This window comes from Geotrypetes seraphini, chromosome 1 (assembly GCF_902459505.1).
Source record: "Geotrypetes seraphini chromosome 1, aGeoSer1.1, whole genome shotgun sequence".
NCBI classification, from domain to species: Eukaryota; Metazoa; Chordata; class Amphibia; order Gymnophiona; family Dermophiidae; genus Geotrypetes; species Geotrypetes seraphini.
The window spans coordinates 207032405-207050694 of record NC_047084.1 but is presented as its reverse complement, the minus strand read 5'-3'; the positions used below and the strand labels follow the sequence as shown (position 1 = coordinate 207050694).

General features: G+C 41.0%; 1 protein-coding gene across 1 annotated transcript in view; it reads right to left on the bottom strand.

The window, feature by feature from the left end:
- Positions 1-1248: 1248 nt before the first annotated feature.
- Positions 1249-18290, bottom strand: part of SGCZ (sarcoglycan zeta) — a 519085-nt gene continuing 502043 nt past the window's right edge. Inside the window, exon 8 of the mRNA XM_033944465.1 lies at positions 1249-1992. Coding sequence (XP_033800356.1) covers positions 1798-1992 — 195 coding nt within the window. The 3' untranslated portion in view covers positions 1249-1797. The remainder of the gene's footprint in view (positions 1993-18290) is intronic.

Genomic DNA, 18290 nt, shown 5'->3' with positions numbered 1-18290 from the left:
AAGGCACCAATTACTACAGGAACCACAACTGCAGGTTGTCACCAGAGGTGCTTCACTTCAATCTTCAGGTCAGTATTTTGTAATCTTCTCCAACTGTTTCTCTTTAAATAGCTGTCTCCTGGCATTTGCCATATCTGTTATCCAAACCTGCTTCTTTCAACCACATGATATTGGGTGTAGTGTGCAACATTTAGATATGTGTCTATCCCAAAAAGCTTTCAATCTAAATGAATACCTGAGGCAGTGGGACTTAAAATGATTTGGCCAGGGTCACAAAGAATGTCCATGGAAGAAGTAGGATTTGAACCCTGGTTTTCAACCTATTGCTCTAACAAGTAGGCAACTTCCTCATGTCAGTGGAGATCAAATTCTCTGGAATGAACTTATTCTAAAAGATGGGAGGGGTCAGAATCAAGGAGATCTAAACTATAGGGTGGGGGGGGGGGTCTTCCTTGAGTGGAATTAGGTAAACATCAGAGATAGTCAGATATCCCCCCCCCCCTTTACAAAACCACAACAGCAGTTTTTAGCACAGGCCAGCACACTGTATGCTCTGTGTTGCTCCCGACACTCATAGGAACTCTATTGAGTGTCGGGAGCAGTGAAGAACATTCAGTGTGCCGGCCTGCACTAAAAAACGCTATCGTTGTTTTGCAAAAGGGGGGATATATGAATCTTAATAGGAGGTTCCAGACATGCTGAGGGGATCAAATTTTGTGGGGGAGATTGTGGGTTGATAAATCTTCTTTGATAACCAATCCTTCCATTTCAGGCCAATTATCAGGAGGAATTTTGCATGTGGGGCAATAAGGTCCCTGCTTTGATACAGCCATTAATATTTTGGCCTTGGCTGGCAAGTGCAAAATAGCATCTGAAGGATAGCATGCCAATCAATTTCAAGAATTCCTGCCACAGCCTCGTTTGCATATGACCCAACCTAATTTAACTGGAGGTGTGCTAAGTTTTCAGCAATTCCACTAAGGTGTATAGGGAACCAGTCCATAGCACACTATGGGGTCCTTTTACAAAGGCACACTAGCTATTTTAGCGTGTGCTAAATATTAGCACATGCTAAAATGGCTAGCGTGCCTTAGTAAAAGGACCCCTATTTTTTTGCATGCACTCCAGTGGTAAGTACATAGGCCCAACAACATCCTAAAGTGCAATTTCATGAAACTAACAACATGTAGCAACAGCTGATTTAAGAAACATAAATCAAAAATCAGTAAGGGATTTGGGTCCTTTTGTTTGTTAAAAACAGTATAGTCAATTTAATTCTTTAGTAAAGCAAGCATCACATAATGCTCCAAAATTGTTAAAATTTGGGGATAAAAGTTTACATCCAAAAGATTGAATGGAAAATTGTGCTTTCAAATTGTAAAGTTACTTATCACACAGAATCTGATAACTCATCTCCCCATCCCAAACTGGGCAAGATCAGTATACTCTTATATCGATATGCAGTCCTTTTCCAGTTCCTGCAAAAATTTAAAACCGTGTGCTTCACTTCAAGTAGCAAAGGCACCTGAGTTATTTTCCCTTTTGAAAGATAATAGCACGAGCCACATTTTCTGATGAAGTCTACATTTACTTCTTAAAGTCTTTATTCTATCTCTATGCCAGATGTCACATAGGGAACAACAGTTGGCAGTATGGTATTCCTGCTTATATTGGAAGAAGTGGTCTTGAATGGCTATTTGAAGTTTCTGGTTTATCACAAGGGAAATCAAGCAGGACTGTGAAGCAGAAGGACAGTAACAAAAGGCTATTCTGGTGTGAGAGATCTCCAAGTCTTTTTCAACTCCATAAACAGACATTGCTACTGGTTTGACAAGTAGAACCTGCTTCTGCTGGAGAAAGGTACAGTTTGCCACTGGGGCAGACGCACAGCTCATATACAGTCTGTCGAGGGTTGGTAGAGCCAGGTGTGGATGGTGAAAAAGAACCCTGTGGTAGATTCCCTAGTCGGATAGTATCGGCATTTAGAAATATCTGGAAAACAAAAGAAATGAGTTATTGGTTTGCTTCTCTCATTCTCAACATAAATATAAACAGATTTACATGTTTATCTATATGCCAAATATTCAACAACTTCATATTTTTTTTAATTTTATTTCTTCCGTTTGTGCGTCGCACATACCTATGCAAGCTCTTGGCGACATTACAGAGGAAGGGGTTAGAAGAGAGTAGGGAGGACAATGGAGGGAAGGAAGATACAGGAGGAGAAGAAAGAGGATACAAGTGATTAGGTGTCAAATAGATGAGTTTTCAGTTTCTTCCGGAATTTGGTGTGGTTAGGTTCCGTCCTGGTCATTTCAGTAAGGTCATTCCATATAAATAGAGAGGATTGCTGAATATAAGGTCCTATACTTATAACTTGGGCCCCTTTTCACAAAGCCATGTAGCCGAGTGTTGTGTGGCAAATGCTCCAACACCCTTTCAATTCCAATAATCATCAGAGCATGTACCGCAACGGCCCATGCTACCAGCTTTTGTAAAAGAGGGGGTTGACCATTTAATGTTAGGACCACTTTTTTGTCTTCCTCCTAAATGAATACCTTTATCTAGATCAGTGGTTCCCAACCCTGTCCTGGAGGACTACCAGCCAGTCAGGTTTTCAGGATAGCCCTAATGAATATGCATGGAGCAGATTTGCATGCCTTTTACCTGCATTATATGCAAATCTCTCTTATGCATATTCATTAGGGTTATACCCAAAACCCAACTGGTTGGTGGTCCTCCAGGACAGGGTTGGGAACCACTGATCTAGATAGCAGCTAAATATGGCTGTTATCTATATAAATTGTTACCACCCCAATAGAATGCCCCAGATCCCTTCGAGATCTTAACAGATATATTTTGGCCTGCTATTGAGTCATCCATCTAAAATTTATACTAGCCTACAGTAGTGGTTTTCAACCTGCCCTGGTGGCTTCCTAGCTAGTTACTCCCCCCCCCCCTTTACTGATTGAGAGGTTTCTACCACAGCCCAAAGCGCTAAATGCTCCAAATGCTGCTTCGACACTCATAGAATTTCTATGAGCATCGGAGCATGTAGTGCCCCAGGCCACGGTATAAACCTTTACCATGGCTTGATAAAAGTGGGCATAAGTTTTCAAGATATGAAAAATCAATATTCATGAGAGATTTGCCTGAAGTAGAGCAAATATTGCTCATGAATATTCATTATGGATATCTTGAAAGTCTGAAGAGCCCAAAGGAGTGGCTTGGGAACCACTGTTAAAGTGAAAAAAAAATACACAAAAAGAAAAACATTTATTCATTTATGGACAAATTCCATAAATGATGCCTAAAAAGTTAGACATCGTTTAGATGTCCAGCAGCACAACGCTCAGTGTGATTTTACTATGAATAGACATACAATAGAGAATCACGCTCAATGGCACCCAGCAAATTTAAGCATGTCTATATAGTTAGACGTGCTGTATAGAATCGAGTGTTATTATGTGCGTGCTTTATAGAATCGCCTTTTAGGTGTTACATAGATGTCCTGACGTCTATAACATTATCACATTTTAGCTTTATGACATCATTAGAACGGTGATTTTATGCTGTTTTATTGCATTACAATCGTATGCAGTATAATGGCATGCAGGAGACAGCCCAATTTACAGAGGGGGGACTCTATGCTGCTGGTCAGGCTCTTCCTCCCCATGAAGCACCACTATTTTATTCTTTTTATATACCACTTATATCCTAAGTGGTTTTTACATTCAGCTACTTTATCATATTTCCCTTTCTGTCCTGGTGGACTTAAACTCTTATCTAGTGTACCTGGGGCAATGAGACGATTAAGTGACTTGCCCAGGGTCACAAGGAATATTGAGGGATTTGAACCCATAACCTCAGGGTGCCGAAGCTGTAGCTCTAACCACTGCCACACACTCCCATCCAGAGAATGTACTTACAGTACAGAAGGGTCTGGGAGAAACTCCTTGGAGATACAACAGGCATGCATCCTTCCCTCCAGCTCTTACACTGAGCCATTCCTCACCTTCTTGCTCTATAGGTGCCAGTTATCTAATCCATCCCCCCTCACACACACACTTACACCTCAAGCATTAAACCAAATGTCAATTCAAAAGCCAAGCTTATATCCTCTTGATTCACAAGCAGTCTTTTCTCTAGGATACATATCATACATATATCTTCAACACAGGGCTTCCCTATGATGTCAGAGCTGACATCAGAGGAAAGCCATCCGGGTCAGCAGGGGGTGGGGTGGGTGGAGTGGTATTTGGTTCCCAGCTACTCTTCAGTGGTTTGTTGGGGGGATGCACAGAACATAAGAACTGCCATCTCCGGATCAGACCTTCGGTCCATCAAGTCTGGCGATCCAGAGGCCCAGCCAGGTGTACACCTGGCGTAATTTTAGTCACTCATATCCCTCTATGCCTCTCGTAAGGAGATGTGCATCTAGTTTGCTTTTAAATCCTAGAACGGTGGATTCCGCAATAACCTCTTCTGGTAGAGCATTCCAGGTGTCCACTACTCATTGCATGAAGCAGAACTTCCTGATATTTGTCCTGGACTTGTCCCCCCTTAGCTTCAGTCCATGTTCTCTTTCCCGTGTCACTTTGGACATTGTAAATAATTTTTTTTCTTGCTCTATTTTGTCGATTCCGTTTAGTATTTTGAAAGTCTCGATCATATCCCCTCGCAGTCTCCTTTTCTCAAGGGAAAACAATCCCAGTCTCTTAAGTCGTTCCTCATATTCCAAGTTCTCCATACCTTTTATTAGCTTCGTTGCTCATCTCTGCACCCTCTCCAGCAGTTTTATATCCTTCTTTAGGTTGGGAGACCAATGTTGGACACAGTATTCCAAGTGTGGTCTGACCATTGCCCTATAAAGTGGCATTATAACTTTCTCCGATCTACTCGTGATTCCTTACTTTATCATGCCTAACATTCTATTTGCTTTCTTTGCTGCTGCCGCGCATTGTGCCGACGGTTTCAGGGTCCTATCTATCAGTACACCCAAGTCCTTTTCTTGTTCACTCTTACCCAGAGTTGCACCTGACATTCTATACTCGTGTTCCTTGTTCTTTCTGCTTAAATGCATTACTTTGCACTTTTCCACATTAAACTTCATCTGCCATTTTCCGCCCATTTCTCTAACTGACACAAGTCACTCTGGAGTTCCTTGCTATTCTTCTGCGATCTGATTGCCCGGCATAGCTTTGTGTCGTCTGCAAACTTGATGATCTCACTGGATGTTCCTTCTTCTAGGTAATTGATGAAAATATTAAATAAGATGGGCCCAAGTACCGAGCCCTATGGCACACCGCTAGTCACTTTCTGGCAGCAATTCACACTCTGCATGTAGCTGACCTGGAAACCTTCTCTCTGACGTTGTAGGGAAGGCTTATGGGTCATCCAAGTGCAGCGTGTGAATTGCTGCCTGTGTATCCCCCAAACAAGCCTCTAAAGACAGATGAAGCGAGTGCGGCTCGTACAAGTAAGGGGACACAATCTTTCTGAGACAAAGAAAAAAGAGGGGGGAAAGGAGTGTGTTGGGGCATTAAGGGGCATGATTCTAGGACAATGTCTTGAAGGCAGGGAGGGGGAGGGGGCACATACTTGACTCCGAAGGAAGGGCGGTGGCATGAACATGGGACACAGAAGGGAGGGAGGAAAGGGACACTAACTTCGATCATAGGAGGGAGGGAATAGAAAGGGAGAATTGTTGGGCATGAGTGTGTGAGTAAGAGGAAAAGAGATGGTGATACATGGGGAAGGGAAGAAAGAGGAAAATTGGGTAGAGAGAGAGATTGGAGAGAGGTAGAAATGCATGGAGAAGAGAAGGATGAGAGGGAAAAATGTTGGATATGGTGGTGGAGAGGGAATAGAGGGATAGATTAAAGGGGATGCAAGGGGAGGGATATTGGACATAGTGATGGAGAGATGTGGCATGGTGCTAGAGAGGGGTGATAGAAGGAGAAATGGAGATGGTGAGAAGTGATGAAAAATGCACATGATCCGGGGGATGAGAGAGGGAGAAATGTTGGACTCATGAAGGGCCAGAGAGAGAGAGAGAGAGATTGGTTGGGGAAGAGAATGAGATCCGGAGGAGAGGAAGCATGCAGGAGGCAGAAAGAAAGAAATATTAGTTGCACAGTCAGAAGGAAGTGCAACCAGAGACTCATGAAATCACCAGCCTTAAAAGATAGGAAAAATGATTTTATTTTCAATTTAGTGATCGAAATGTGTCCGTTTTGAGAATTTATATCTGCTGTATTTTGCACTATATTTTTCTGTTTTTCTAGAGTTGTTACTGAGATGACATTGCATAGTTTAAAGTCATCTGCCTTGCCTTCTTTGAAAAAACCCCCAAACAAACCCAAATATAAATAATAATTAACATTTTCTCTACATACAGTGTACTTTTTTTTAATGTTATGATTACCATTATGTATTAATAAGATTATATTGTGTGTTTATAAAAAATGGATAGAAGAAATTGCATTTCAATTAGTACTATTATTATTATTACAGCTCCACAATTCCCATGGCTGACACTCGCAAATGCACCCAAAAGTCTCTTGAGTCCTCCTGGAGTGTATCCCCACCTCCCCTGCCCCAGGTAAAAATAAAACATTTTATTAACCGATGGTTACAAAACTTACTCAGAATTCTGTGAATGTCAGTTTTAGATACATGTGAAACAAGTAAGTGAACTCATAATATATAAAGATGCATGTGTCCAATTTTTCTACAGAGTAGTAACAGGAGGTAGAGTCTCCAAATGGCAGAATTCACCTAGGCCAAGGGTTGGCAACCTTTTTTACAGCAAAAAGCCAGTTTATCCAAAATGTTTTGACCCAAAATGTACAAAGAGCTGCAAGGTGTAGCTCCTTACCCCTCCAACCCCGTGCAGGTCTTTGCACCTCTCATCTCTCCCTCCTTCCCCCCCCCCCAACACATAGGTAAGGTTCTCTTCCATCGCTAGGCCCTGATCCTTTAATCTTTCCAACACCACAATTCATCCCTCCCCCCAAGCCTACGAGGTACCTGGTGGTACAGCAGGAGTCTTTGTGGCAGGAGCACGGCCCTCTCGCTCCTGCCTCCTCAAAGCTACCTTCTATAGGAAATACCACGAGCAGCCATTAGAGGTCATGGCAACTATTTTAGAAGGTGTGAGAGGGCGTGAGAGGGCCATGCACCTGCCACAAAGACCCCCGCTGGACCACCAGGTACCTTGGTAGGCCCGGGGAGGAGGATCGTGGGGTTGCGAGGGAAAGCCACAGACACATGCAAGAAGAGTCACATATAATAATAATAATATAATAATAACTTTATTCTTATATACCGCCACAATCTTGCGACTTCTAGGCGGTTCACAATGAAGAAAAGCTGTACAGACAGCGAATTATAGAGCCGCGGTTTGCCGACCCCTGATCTAGACTGTAGACAACTGAGATCACCCTGGACTGATATTGAACAGACTGTGAATAGTCTCAATTTTATTGTACACTGACTTCATTTTATTGTTGTATATACAGTATAACGAAAGCTCAAAAATGCTGTGTTTTTCAGAGGTGCCTGAGTGAAATTAAATGAAAGATGGCTCTGAAAGTCTGACAGCTGCACACTTTCTGATAGAGAGACTTTGGGGTTTTGCCAATGCAGGTTTTTTTCTTACTACTTACTGCAGAAAAATTAAAATAACAGGAGACAGGCAGCATGAATGCATTTTCACTTGTACATCAGAAATATGTACTTTCCAAAGTTGACATATTCCAATTAAAATTAAAATAAAATTTCAATCTTTGTTATCTGGGCATTTTATTTTTCCATTTGTTTTGGTTTCAGTGCATCTATTTTCTGTTTTCCACTTCTGTCTTCTCCCTCTTGCCACAGTCCAGCATCCCTCTGGTCCTAAGTAGCTCAATATCTTAGTATTCCTTCCCCACTGGTCAAGCATCTCCTTTATCTCCCCTTCCCTCATGTATCCTAACATCAACCAGCCCCTCCCTCTTTCTTTGTATCCCCAGTATATCAGCATCTCCTCTCTCTTTCTTCTTCTTCCCCCTGTCTAGCACCTTCCTGTCCCCCTCCCCATCCCACTATCCAGCATCTCTTCATTCTCTCTTCTTCTACCTTCTTGCAATTCAACATCTTGGCCTTCTCCAGAAATTCTCTGCACCCTAAAAACCGAACAGGAAAGGGACCTTGGCGTATTAATCGATAGGACCCTTAAGCCATCGGCGTAATGTGTGGTGGCAGTGAATAAGGCTAATAGAATGCTAGGCATGATAAAGAAGGGAATCATGAGTAGATTGGAGAAAGTAATACTACCGCTATATAGAGCGATAGTCAGACCACACTTGGAATACTGCGTCCAGCACTGGTCTCCATACCTAAAAAAGGATTTAAAAGTACTTGAGAGGGTGCAGAGACGAGCAACGAAGCTAATAAAGGGCTTGGAGAACTTGGAATATGAGGAAAGACTTAAGAGACTGGGATTATTCTCCCTTGAGAAGAGGAGACTGCGAGGGGATATGATCGAGACTTTCAAGATACTGAAAGGAATCGACCAAATAGAGCACGATAAAAAATTATTTACAATGTCTAATGTGACACGGACAAGAGGACATGGACTGAAGCTAAGGGGGGACAGGTTCAGGAGAGATATCAGGAAGTTCTGCTTCACGCAACGAGTGGTGGACACCTGGAATGCTCTCCCGGAGGAGATAATTGCGGAATCCACCGTTTCAGAGTTTAAAGGTAAGTTAGATGTACATCGCCTTATGAGTGGCTTAAGGTAACATAGAACATAGGTAAGGTCAAGCTAGATTCGCATCTCTTATGAGAAGCTTAGAGTATGGGGACTAATACTATGCCAGGGTTCACCTGGCGAGGCCTCCGCGTGTGCGGATCGCCAAACTTGATGGACCTAGTGTCTATTCCAGAGATGGCACTTCTTATGTTCTTATGCTCTATCTCTCAATATAATATGGTCTAGCATCCCCTGCCCTTCTCCTTCCTTGATCTAGTATCTTACTTTTTCCTTCCTGGGTTTCTTTTGTACCTTGGTAGTCAATAAACAGCATCCTTTCCTGCTGTCTGCCACTGTTGTGGCAGCATAGCTACAGCCTGGCTTGGAGTTCATTCCTAAGTCCACTTAACAGGCTGTCCATTCCATTACAAGAAGCCATGTCAGGGTGTGCAGAGATATGTCAGGTCTCCCATTTGGACATATAGATGAGCTCTAAACCTGGCTGCAGCTTCCCTGATGCAGCATTGGTATATAGCAGGAAAGATCAAGATGGAATGGTGGTGACCTGCATGGCACTTGAACATGTTTTGTGTGGTGGTAAGAAAAGAAGTGAATGAGCACACATGTGTGCAGTTCAAAGGGAACGCTGCATGGCATTTCACTTTTGCCATGGCTGCTGGCTTCTAAGGAGGTAAGCAGATTAAATTATATGTTTAATGTTTATAATAGAAGGTTAAATTAGCATGATTAGGCCCTAAATGCCAAGAAGAATTTGGAAAAACTTGAACACATCTAGAAGAGTGTAGCAAAAAAAATGCAAGGCTGGGTTAATCCTCCCCCCCCTCGCTTTTATGAAGCTGTGTTAGCGTTTTTTTATCACCAGCCATTGAGATAAATGCTCTGATGCTCATAGAATTCCTATGAGCAATGGATCGTTTACCGCCGCTGCTGGCGATAAACACTAACTTGACTTCATAAAAGGGGGAGATAGCAGGGTAACTTCATAGCATTTCTGAAATACATACTGTGAGGGGCATAATCGAAAGAAACGTCTAAGTCCGTTTTCGTTCAAGTCGCAAATCATCCAAAGTAAAAAATAGTTTAGAACACATTTTTGAAAAAAAAATCCAAATTTTTTTTTGTTTCGAAAATCGTCTAACTATACATCCTGCTGATCTGACCATCCAAGCCACTAAATCGTCCATCTTTATACCACATTTTTGTCCAACTTTTCGTCCAAGTCAAAAACGCCTAGAACAAGCCCTGTTGGATGTGGGAGGGGTCTGCAAAGTGATGGATTGAACACCAAGACATGGCACCTAAATAGTGGGGTACCTTATAGGGCACTGCTGTGAACTTCACAAAAAGGATGCCATGTCATCATCTCACTACAGCTCCCTTATAGGTCATGGTGAGCCCCCCAAACCACCTCCAGATTCCCATAGACCCACTTATCTACCATCCAAATAGTCCTTATGGCTGCAGGAGCCACTTATATGCCAGTATAAAAGGGTTTTGGGGGTGTATAGGGGAGTGCACATGTTTCAGTATCAATGCAGTGATTACAGGGGCTTTTGGGCATGGGGCCTCCTCTTCATGGGTCCCTAACCCACCCCCAAGATGGCTTAAGATGCCTCTGTTCAGGTTGACTATGCTTTCCAATGCCTGGATGCCAGGTGATGATGGTCTGGAGTCTGAATTTTAAAGGTGTGATTACGATTTTTATGGGGTGGGGTGGGGGTCGGTGATCACTGGGGTAGTGTGTGGGGGTGTGTATTATGTGTTTGCAGTGCTTATCTGGTTACTTTAGATGGGTTTTTGTGACTTAGACCAGTGGTTCCCAACCCTGTCCTGGAGGACCACCAGGCCAATCGGATTTTCAGGCTAGCCTTAATGAATATGCATGGAGCATATTTGCATGCCTGTCACTTCCATTATATGCAAATCTCTCTCATGCATATTCATTAGGGCTAGTCTGAAAACCCGATTGGCCTGGTGGTCCTCCAGGTCAGGGTTGGGAACCACTGACTTAGCCCATGTTTTAAATGGTCTAAGTCACAACGTCCAAGTTCCGTCGATCCTGTGCTGTATAACTTTTGGTTATACATGCAGTACGACTAAGTCTAAGCCGGCCGACGTCCCGCCCTCGATACTCCTCCTGAAATGCGCCGTTTAGTTATGGTCGTTCAGCGGCACTATGAAGGCCTAGGTCGTTTAAAAATACATCCAAAACCCATTTTTATTATCGGCACTTGGACGCATTTTGACAATGTTCGTCCAAGTGCCGACTTAGGCTGGGTTTTGGATGTTTTTCTCTTTCGATTATGAGCCCCTGTGTATGTGGTGAAGGGTTATAATATACAAGACAAATTATTTTTATTATTAGCTGAAAAATATACATGAATTAATAGACAAACTAAGGGCTCCTATTACTAAATGGTGCTAGAGGCTGTTAGCGCGGGTCAACGAGATAAATGCTCCAATGCTCATAGAATTCTTATGAGTGTTGGAGAATTTACCTCACTGTCCCGTGCTAAAATCCTCTATGCTATTTAATAAAACCTAGCTTAAAACAGGAGAGATTTAGGCTAGGTATTAAGAAGCCTTTCTAATTGTATGGGTAGAAACTGAGTGTTACCTGAAGGTGGGGTATAAAATTAACATAATTGATTAAAAACAAAACAAAAACCCAGAATAGGAAAAACATTTGTATGGGATGAAACTCATATCATGAATTAAGTCTGGTAACTAGGTAATAAATTAGAGTTCTCCCAGTCCTACTTTAATATGATTCCATTAACAATTTATAGATTTGAGAAGCAAATAGTAATGATGCATATCTCAAGATTAAAAAAAAAAGATTTAGTAGTTCAATTAAATTAACAAAAATGTAATTACAGATTCATACAGAATTTAGAATGACATTATAACTTCTTAGGCATAGAAAGTGCATGATCAAACACAAGAATGAAGAAGTATTAATTAAACTGTGAATGGATTCAGAAGGCCCTCATTTGGCACATGAGGTATAATTTAGATTATTTTAGAACTGAAATACATTAACGAAATAGAGGCATCTGAAGAGTAATTGTAAATATAAAAAGAGGAAACAGTATCCTATTAAGAAAAGAGGAAATATAGCAGGGGGGTGACTATGGCCCCCTTTTATGACGTTAAATTAGGGTTTTTATTGTAAATCGCTGCAGTAAAAGTTCTGACACTCATAGAATTCCTATGAGCATTGGAACTTTTACTGCAGCGGCCAGCAATAAAAACCCCTAACATGGCTTGATAAAAGGGGGCCTATATTATCCTGAGAAGACTCAAGATACCGAGTAAGATTTTGAGAATTTAGGCCCTCTTTTACTAAGCTGAGGTTTCTACTGCAGCCCAGGACACTAAGGCCCTGATTCTGCAAAGTGCGTCCTACAGCTGTCTAATCAGCCAATCGGGATGCACATTTTTAAAAAAAATGCTCCCCAGGCAGGCCGCCTATATTGAAGGCGCCTCCGGGAGCCTAGGGAGGCCCGCAAGACGCCTAAGCTTGCCTAAGGGCCTTAGGCGAACCTAGGTGGCCCTATGCGTCTCCCTAGTAGAGGAAGAGACGCTTAAAATGTAGGCCAGCAAAATACTGGTCTACATTGTAAGTAGATGCGGCCGCTATACTTATCGCGGCAAGAGATCTCCCTGCTGCAATAAGTATAGCGGCCGCAGCCGCCTGTCCCATCACTGGCAGGAGGATGCCCAACTCCTCCTGCCGGAAACCCGGACCCCCCCTACCCCCCAAACTCGTAATCGCTGGCAGGAGGATGCCCAACTCCTCCTGCTGGAACCCCCTGGACCCCCCTCCCCCCAAACTCATAATCTCCGGCAGGAGGATGCCCAACTCCTCCTGACGGAACCCCCCGGACCCCCCTCCCCCCCCAAACTCGTAATCTCTGGCAGGAGGATGTCCAACTCCTCCTGCCGGAAAGCCGGACCCCCTCCGGACACCCCCCAACTAACCTCCCTCCTCCAACTAACCTTTAAATGTTGGTCGGCTGGACGGGTCTTGCTGCCATCCAGCCGACAGGCCTGACTCGTGGAAATGAGACGGGCCCGCTCCTTCCTGGCTTATCCCCGCTAAATCTAAGGCCTGATTGGCCCAGGCTTTAGAAGCCTGGACCAATCAGGTCTTAGGCATAGTGGGTCCGCCCATCCCCACTAATCCTAAGGCCTGATTGGTCCGCCCTTCCCTTCCCTCTTTTGAGGTCCTCTCTTGGGAGGGTTTTGTTTTTGGGGGGTGGGGTGGGGGGGTAAGGTTGGTCGCAGTTTTGTTGGCGGAAAAAATTCTATGTTGGGGAAACAATTTTGGATCAGTGTGGCTTATGCAACAGATTTGGTGACTAAATTTTGTTAATTGCTCATGTGCGATACTGCCATGGGTGGCAGCTGGACTCTGCGGCACCACGAGTCTTGCCGAAAGGGAAGTGGGGAATGGGGGAGAATTTTGGAAGAGGAGCTAGTTCGACACCGAGTAGCTCCAGATTTTTGAGAATAAGCTACACTGTATTGGAAATGTTATAAGTTGTTTTATTAAGGTTTGTTCTTAATGACAATAAAGCTGCGGCCCATTTTTTGCCAATATATGTGAGTTGTGTATTTTATTGAACAATCTGAGCGAAGTGCGAATTCCAGTGTTATGCATTTCTGTGGTTACAATCAAAGCAGCATACATATTACATAGAGATGCCTATTTTCTACCTGGGGCAATGGAGGATTAAGGGACTTGCCCAGAGTCACAAGGAGCTGCAGTGGGACTTGAACCCAAGTCACTAGGCTACTGCACCTAAAACACAAGACTACTCCAAGCCAATAGAGATCCTTCAAAATTAATGATATATGAACACATTTAGAAGATCGAGATAACAAATATGCTGCTGCATTTTGTGCTATCTGTAGTGACTATAGCAAATATGATGTAAAGCTAAAAATAATGCATTGCAATAATCAGCGTATGGCATTATGATTCCCTGGATCACTGTTCTGTAATTTTTCAAGCCAAAAGATCCTTTAATCTGCTGACAATTCTTATTTTGGAATACTACAGTTTTTAGAACACTTCACATTTGTGTCTGAAAGGATAGTGTAGAATCAAGCTGAATGCCAAAATACTTTAACTGTTATGCGACTGGAATTTGAACTCCATTAACATTCTTAATACTTCAGTCCCCTGGTCAGACCATCATCTTATCTCATTTAATCTATTGTTAAAAAAGAGAATATCTTCGATCTTCTTACCCAAACAAATAACATATCGCGATTACACAAAATTAGACCCATCGTCAGTTGCTTCTTTCCTTCTCTCAAGGCCTTCAATCCTTGAGACAGATCCTCTTGAAGATCAACTTAACTCATGGAATGACACAATTCAAACCCTTCTTGACAAAGAAGCCCCCCTCATCTCTAAAACACTATCTAATAAAAAAGTCCAAAACCCTTGGTATACACCAGAACTTACGCTAATTAGAAGGCAACTTAGATCCCTTGAAAGAAAATGGCGTAAAAATAAGACCATAAATAACACGAAAACTTTCAAAGAATTTTCTCAATATTACAAAATCAAAATAAATGAAGCTAAATGCAACTATTATTCCAATAAAATTAAGACAGCTAAAAACTCATCCATTTTATTTTCTATTATAAAATCCTTTAACCCAACCTCAAAACAAGAAAATAAAAAATCAATCCTTTCAGCTCAACTTCTCGCTGATACTTTCTGAAGTTTCAAGTTTCAAGTTTATTTGGATTTGATTAATCGCTTTATCTTAATTCAAAGCGATGTACAGAGTAAAATTACAAATTAAAAGTAATACAGGTTAAGAATGTGGACAAAACAAACAAAACTTATTTACAATACTAGAAACAGTTATGGTGAGGGAGGGGTAGAAGTTACATTTTCATAAAAAGATGGGTAAAACATTTAGGGAAAGTACATAAGGCAGGGAAGAGAATATAATCTTGAAGTTATTTTATGGTGAAATTATTATTGACTTATAAAGGCGTCAATAAATAAAAAAGATTTCAGATTACTTTTAAATTTTTCTAGGTTCGATTCTTGTCTTAAGTAGTAAGGTAAAGAATTCCAGGTTTGGGGTGCGGTAACAGAGAAAATGTATTGACGTCGTGTATTTATAATTTTAAGAGATGGAATTGTTAACAGATGTTGATCAGTGGATCTAAGAGTCCTATTTGTTATGTAAGGGATTAGAAGATTATAGATAAAGGCCGGAGTTTTAAAAGATAAAGATTTGAAAATAAGTAAGCTAAGTTTATAGATGATTCTATGAGCAACAGGAAGCCAATGAGCTTCCTTGAGAAGTGGAGTAACGTGATCAAATTTTTTTGCTTTGAAAATAAGCTTAACAGCAGTATTTTGTATAATCTGTAAGCGTTTAATTTCCTTTTGGGCTATGCCTTTGAACAGAGCGTTACAGTAATCTATCTTTGAGATAATGAGTGAGTGGATGAGAATGTTAAGGGAATTGTTATTGAGAAACTGTGCAACAGATCGAATTTGGCGAAGCCTAAAGAAAGATGATGTTATAACATAGCTAATATGATTATGAAAGGAAAGTTTATGGTCAAAGATAACTCCTAATATTTTAATATTTATTACCTCTTGTAAGGGATGATCCTTGATAGTGATTGGGAATTTGAGTTTAGGATTGTCTTTCCAAGGAAACAGTAGTACATTGGATTTATTAATATTTAGGGCGAGTCTGTTAGTATCTAACCAAGTATGAATTTTCTCTAATTTCGCATTAATTTCTAAGGTATTTGATGGATTGTCGATATCAATAGGGTGCAATAGTTGGATGTCATCAGCGTAAGCGAAGACATTGAAACCGATAGATTGGCATAAAATTACCAAAATACGTACCAAATTTGCAACCACTTCAACTATTGCCCCTACCGAAACAAACAATAACTATATCCTTCCCTGTTCCAAATGTTCCAATTTTAAAATTCCAACTTTAACAGAAATCAAATCAATCATTCTAAAAACAAATCTAAAGAGCTCCCCTTCAGAGATTATTCCTCCAGTTATCTTAAAGAAATATTTTTCCTGCTTTGGACCACTCATACAAACTCTTATCAAAACAAGTCTCTCTACCGGAACTGTACCTAAGACCTGGAAAACATCTATAATTTCTCCTATATTAAAGGATCATAAAATCAGCCCAGATGACCCAACCAATTACCGTCCTATCGCCAACATACCGTTCTTAGCAAAAATCACTGAGAAGGTGATATTTAACCAGTTAGCAGATTTTGTCCAATCCACTAACATACTTCACCCCAACCAAACGGGTTTTAGGAAACACCACAGTACAGAATATTCCTTAATCGGATTAACAACAAATATCATCTACAATCTAGACCACCATAACTCAGTTATCCTTTTCTCCCTCGACCTCTCAGCGGCATTCGACACCATAGATCACTTCCTCCTCTTAGATAGGCTGCAATCAATAGGTGTCAGTGACTCAGCACTACACTGGTTTTCTTCCTTTCTAACTGACCGGACCTCGACGGTACGCTTTAATAACTCATTCTCTACACCATTCTCACATAATTATGGAATCCCTCAGGGTTCAATCTTGTCTCCTTTGCTGTTTAATATTTTCTTATCTCCATTACTCAGCCTTAGTCAATCTATAGGCTTCACGACGTACGCCTATGCTGATGATATTCAATTGATTCATCCAGTCAATTCGGAAAACTCCAACGAAATAATACAAATCAATCAAAAATTAGAAAAAATCAAAAATTGGCTTACTCAGAATAAGCTTGCGTTAAACATAACAAAAACAAAGGCGTTGTTCTTTCCGTTTAAACAGGGCTTAAATCTCTCTATGCCTTTTTCTATTGATAATACAGCAATTGAACTCGTCGCATCCCTTAAGATATTAGGAGTAACAATCGACGATAAATTCTCTTATCAAGAGCACATCAACAACACAGTCAAAAGTTGTTTCTACCGTTTACGTTTAATCCGCTCAATGTCGAAATATCTAGAATCAAAATCCCTAAATATCTTAATACACTCCCTTATAATATCCAGACTCGATTATTGTAACTCACTCTTCATGAACATCACCCAGAAGGATCAAAGACGATTACAAATAATACAAAATATCGCCATTAAAATCATTCACCATGGGAAAAAATACGATCACGTAACTCCCTATCTCATAGAATCTCATTGGCTGCCCATCAACCAACGTATAACATATAAAATAGCATTACTGGTATTTAAAACACTAGATACTAATGAACCTCAGTTTATAGATCGGCTCCTAATTCCTCATACTTCAAAACGTTCACTTCGGTCCAATACTCAAGGTCTATTAATGGTCCCCTCATTGAAAATAATAGGAACTAGACGCCATGACATCTTCTCAGTCATGGCTCCTCTTATCTGGAATACCCTCCCCCTATATATCAGAAACATCAAAGATCTTAACTTATTTAAAATTAATCTAAAAACATATCTCTTCAAATCCTCATTTAACCTTTAGAATAACTTCTCAGCGTACATCTAAACAATTAATACGTCCTCACACATTTTTCCCCAACCTAATCGTTTGGTCCTACCCATATCATACCCCTTTCTTCCCTTGAGGAAACAACAATTTGTAACTTTTATTCCCTAATGTCCTCTCCTAATGTTTCTTAGTTCGTCTGTATTGTCAATTTGTCATAGCCCTTTGAAAATTGTTAATGTAAAATAACTTGTTTTACTGTTTTATACTACTATCCTTTTTATTATGTAATTCGCTTAGATTTAATAGGCGAACCATCAAATTTTATTAAACTTGAAACTTGAAACTTGAATATTTGCTGGATGATCAAAATAACCTTTTCCTGATAGAAATAATAACTGGGTTTTTCACATATACAGTGCAGCATAAATTTAGTGGTATATAGTTGTTTCTATACATTGCAGACAGAGAATCCAATTACCTAGAAGACCACCACATTCTGCATCCAACTCAATCTGGTTTCAGAGCTAACCACAGCACAGAAACACTACTGGTATCTTTACTAGATATAGCCAGACAGCACCTCAGCAAAGGAAACAAGTTACTAGTCATCCAACTCGATCTTTCAGCAGCATTCGACTTAGTTGACCATCCAATACTACTCCAGATACTAGATGCCATAGGAATATCAGGTAAAGTCCACAACTGGTTCCAAGGATTCCTTAAAACAAGATCATACAGAGTTAAGTCAAAAGATCTTCTATCCGACCCCTGGACAAACCCATGCGGAGTACCACAAGGATCCCCTCTTTCGCCCATACTTTTCAACCTCTTTATAGCTTCCTTTGGCACTGCCCTAGACGCCCTAAATATAACATCTTTCAGCTACGCGGATGAAATAACCATCCTCCTCCCCTTCGACATCCAAGACCCCATCTCCAACAGACCCTGAAAACAACACTGGAAACTGTAGAAAAATGGATGAAGAACCATAAGCTGAAACTGAATGCAGAGAAAACCAA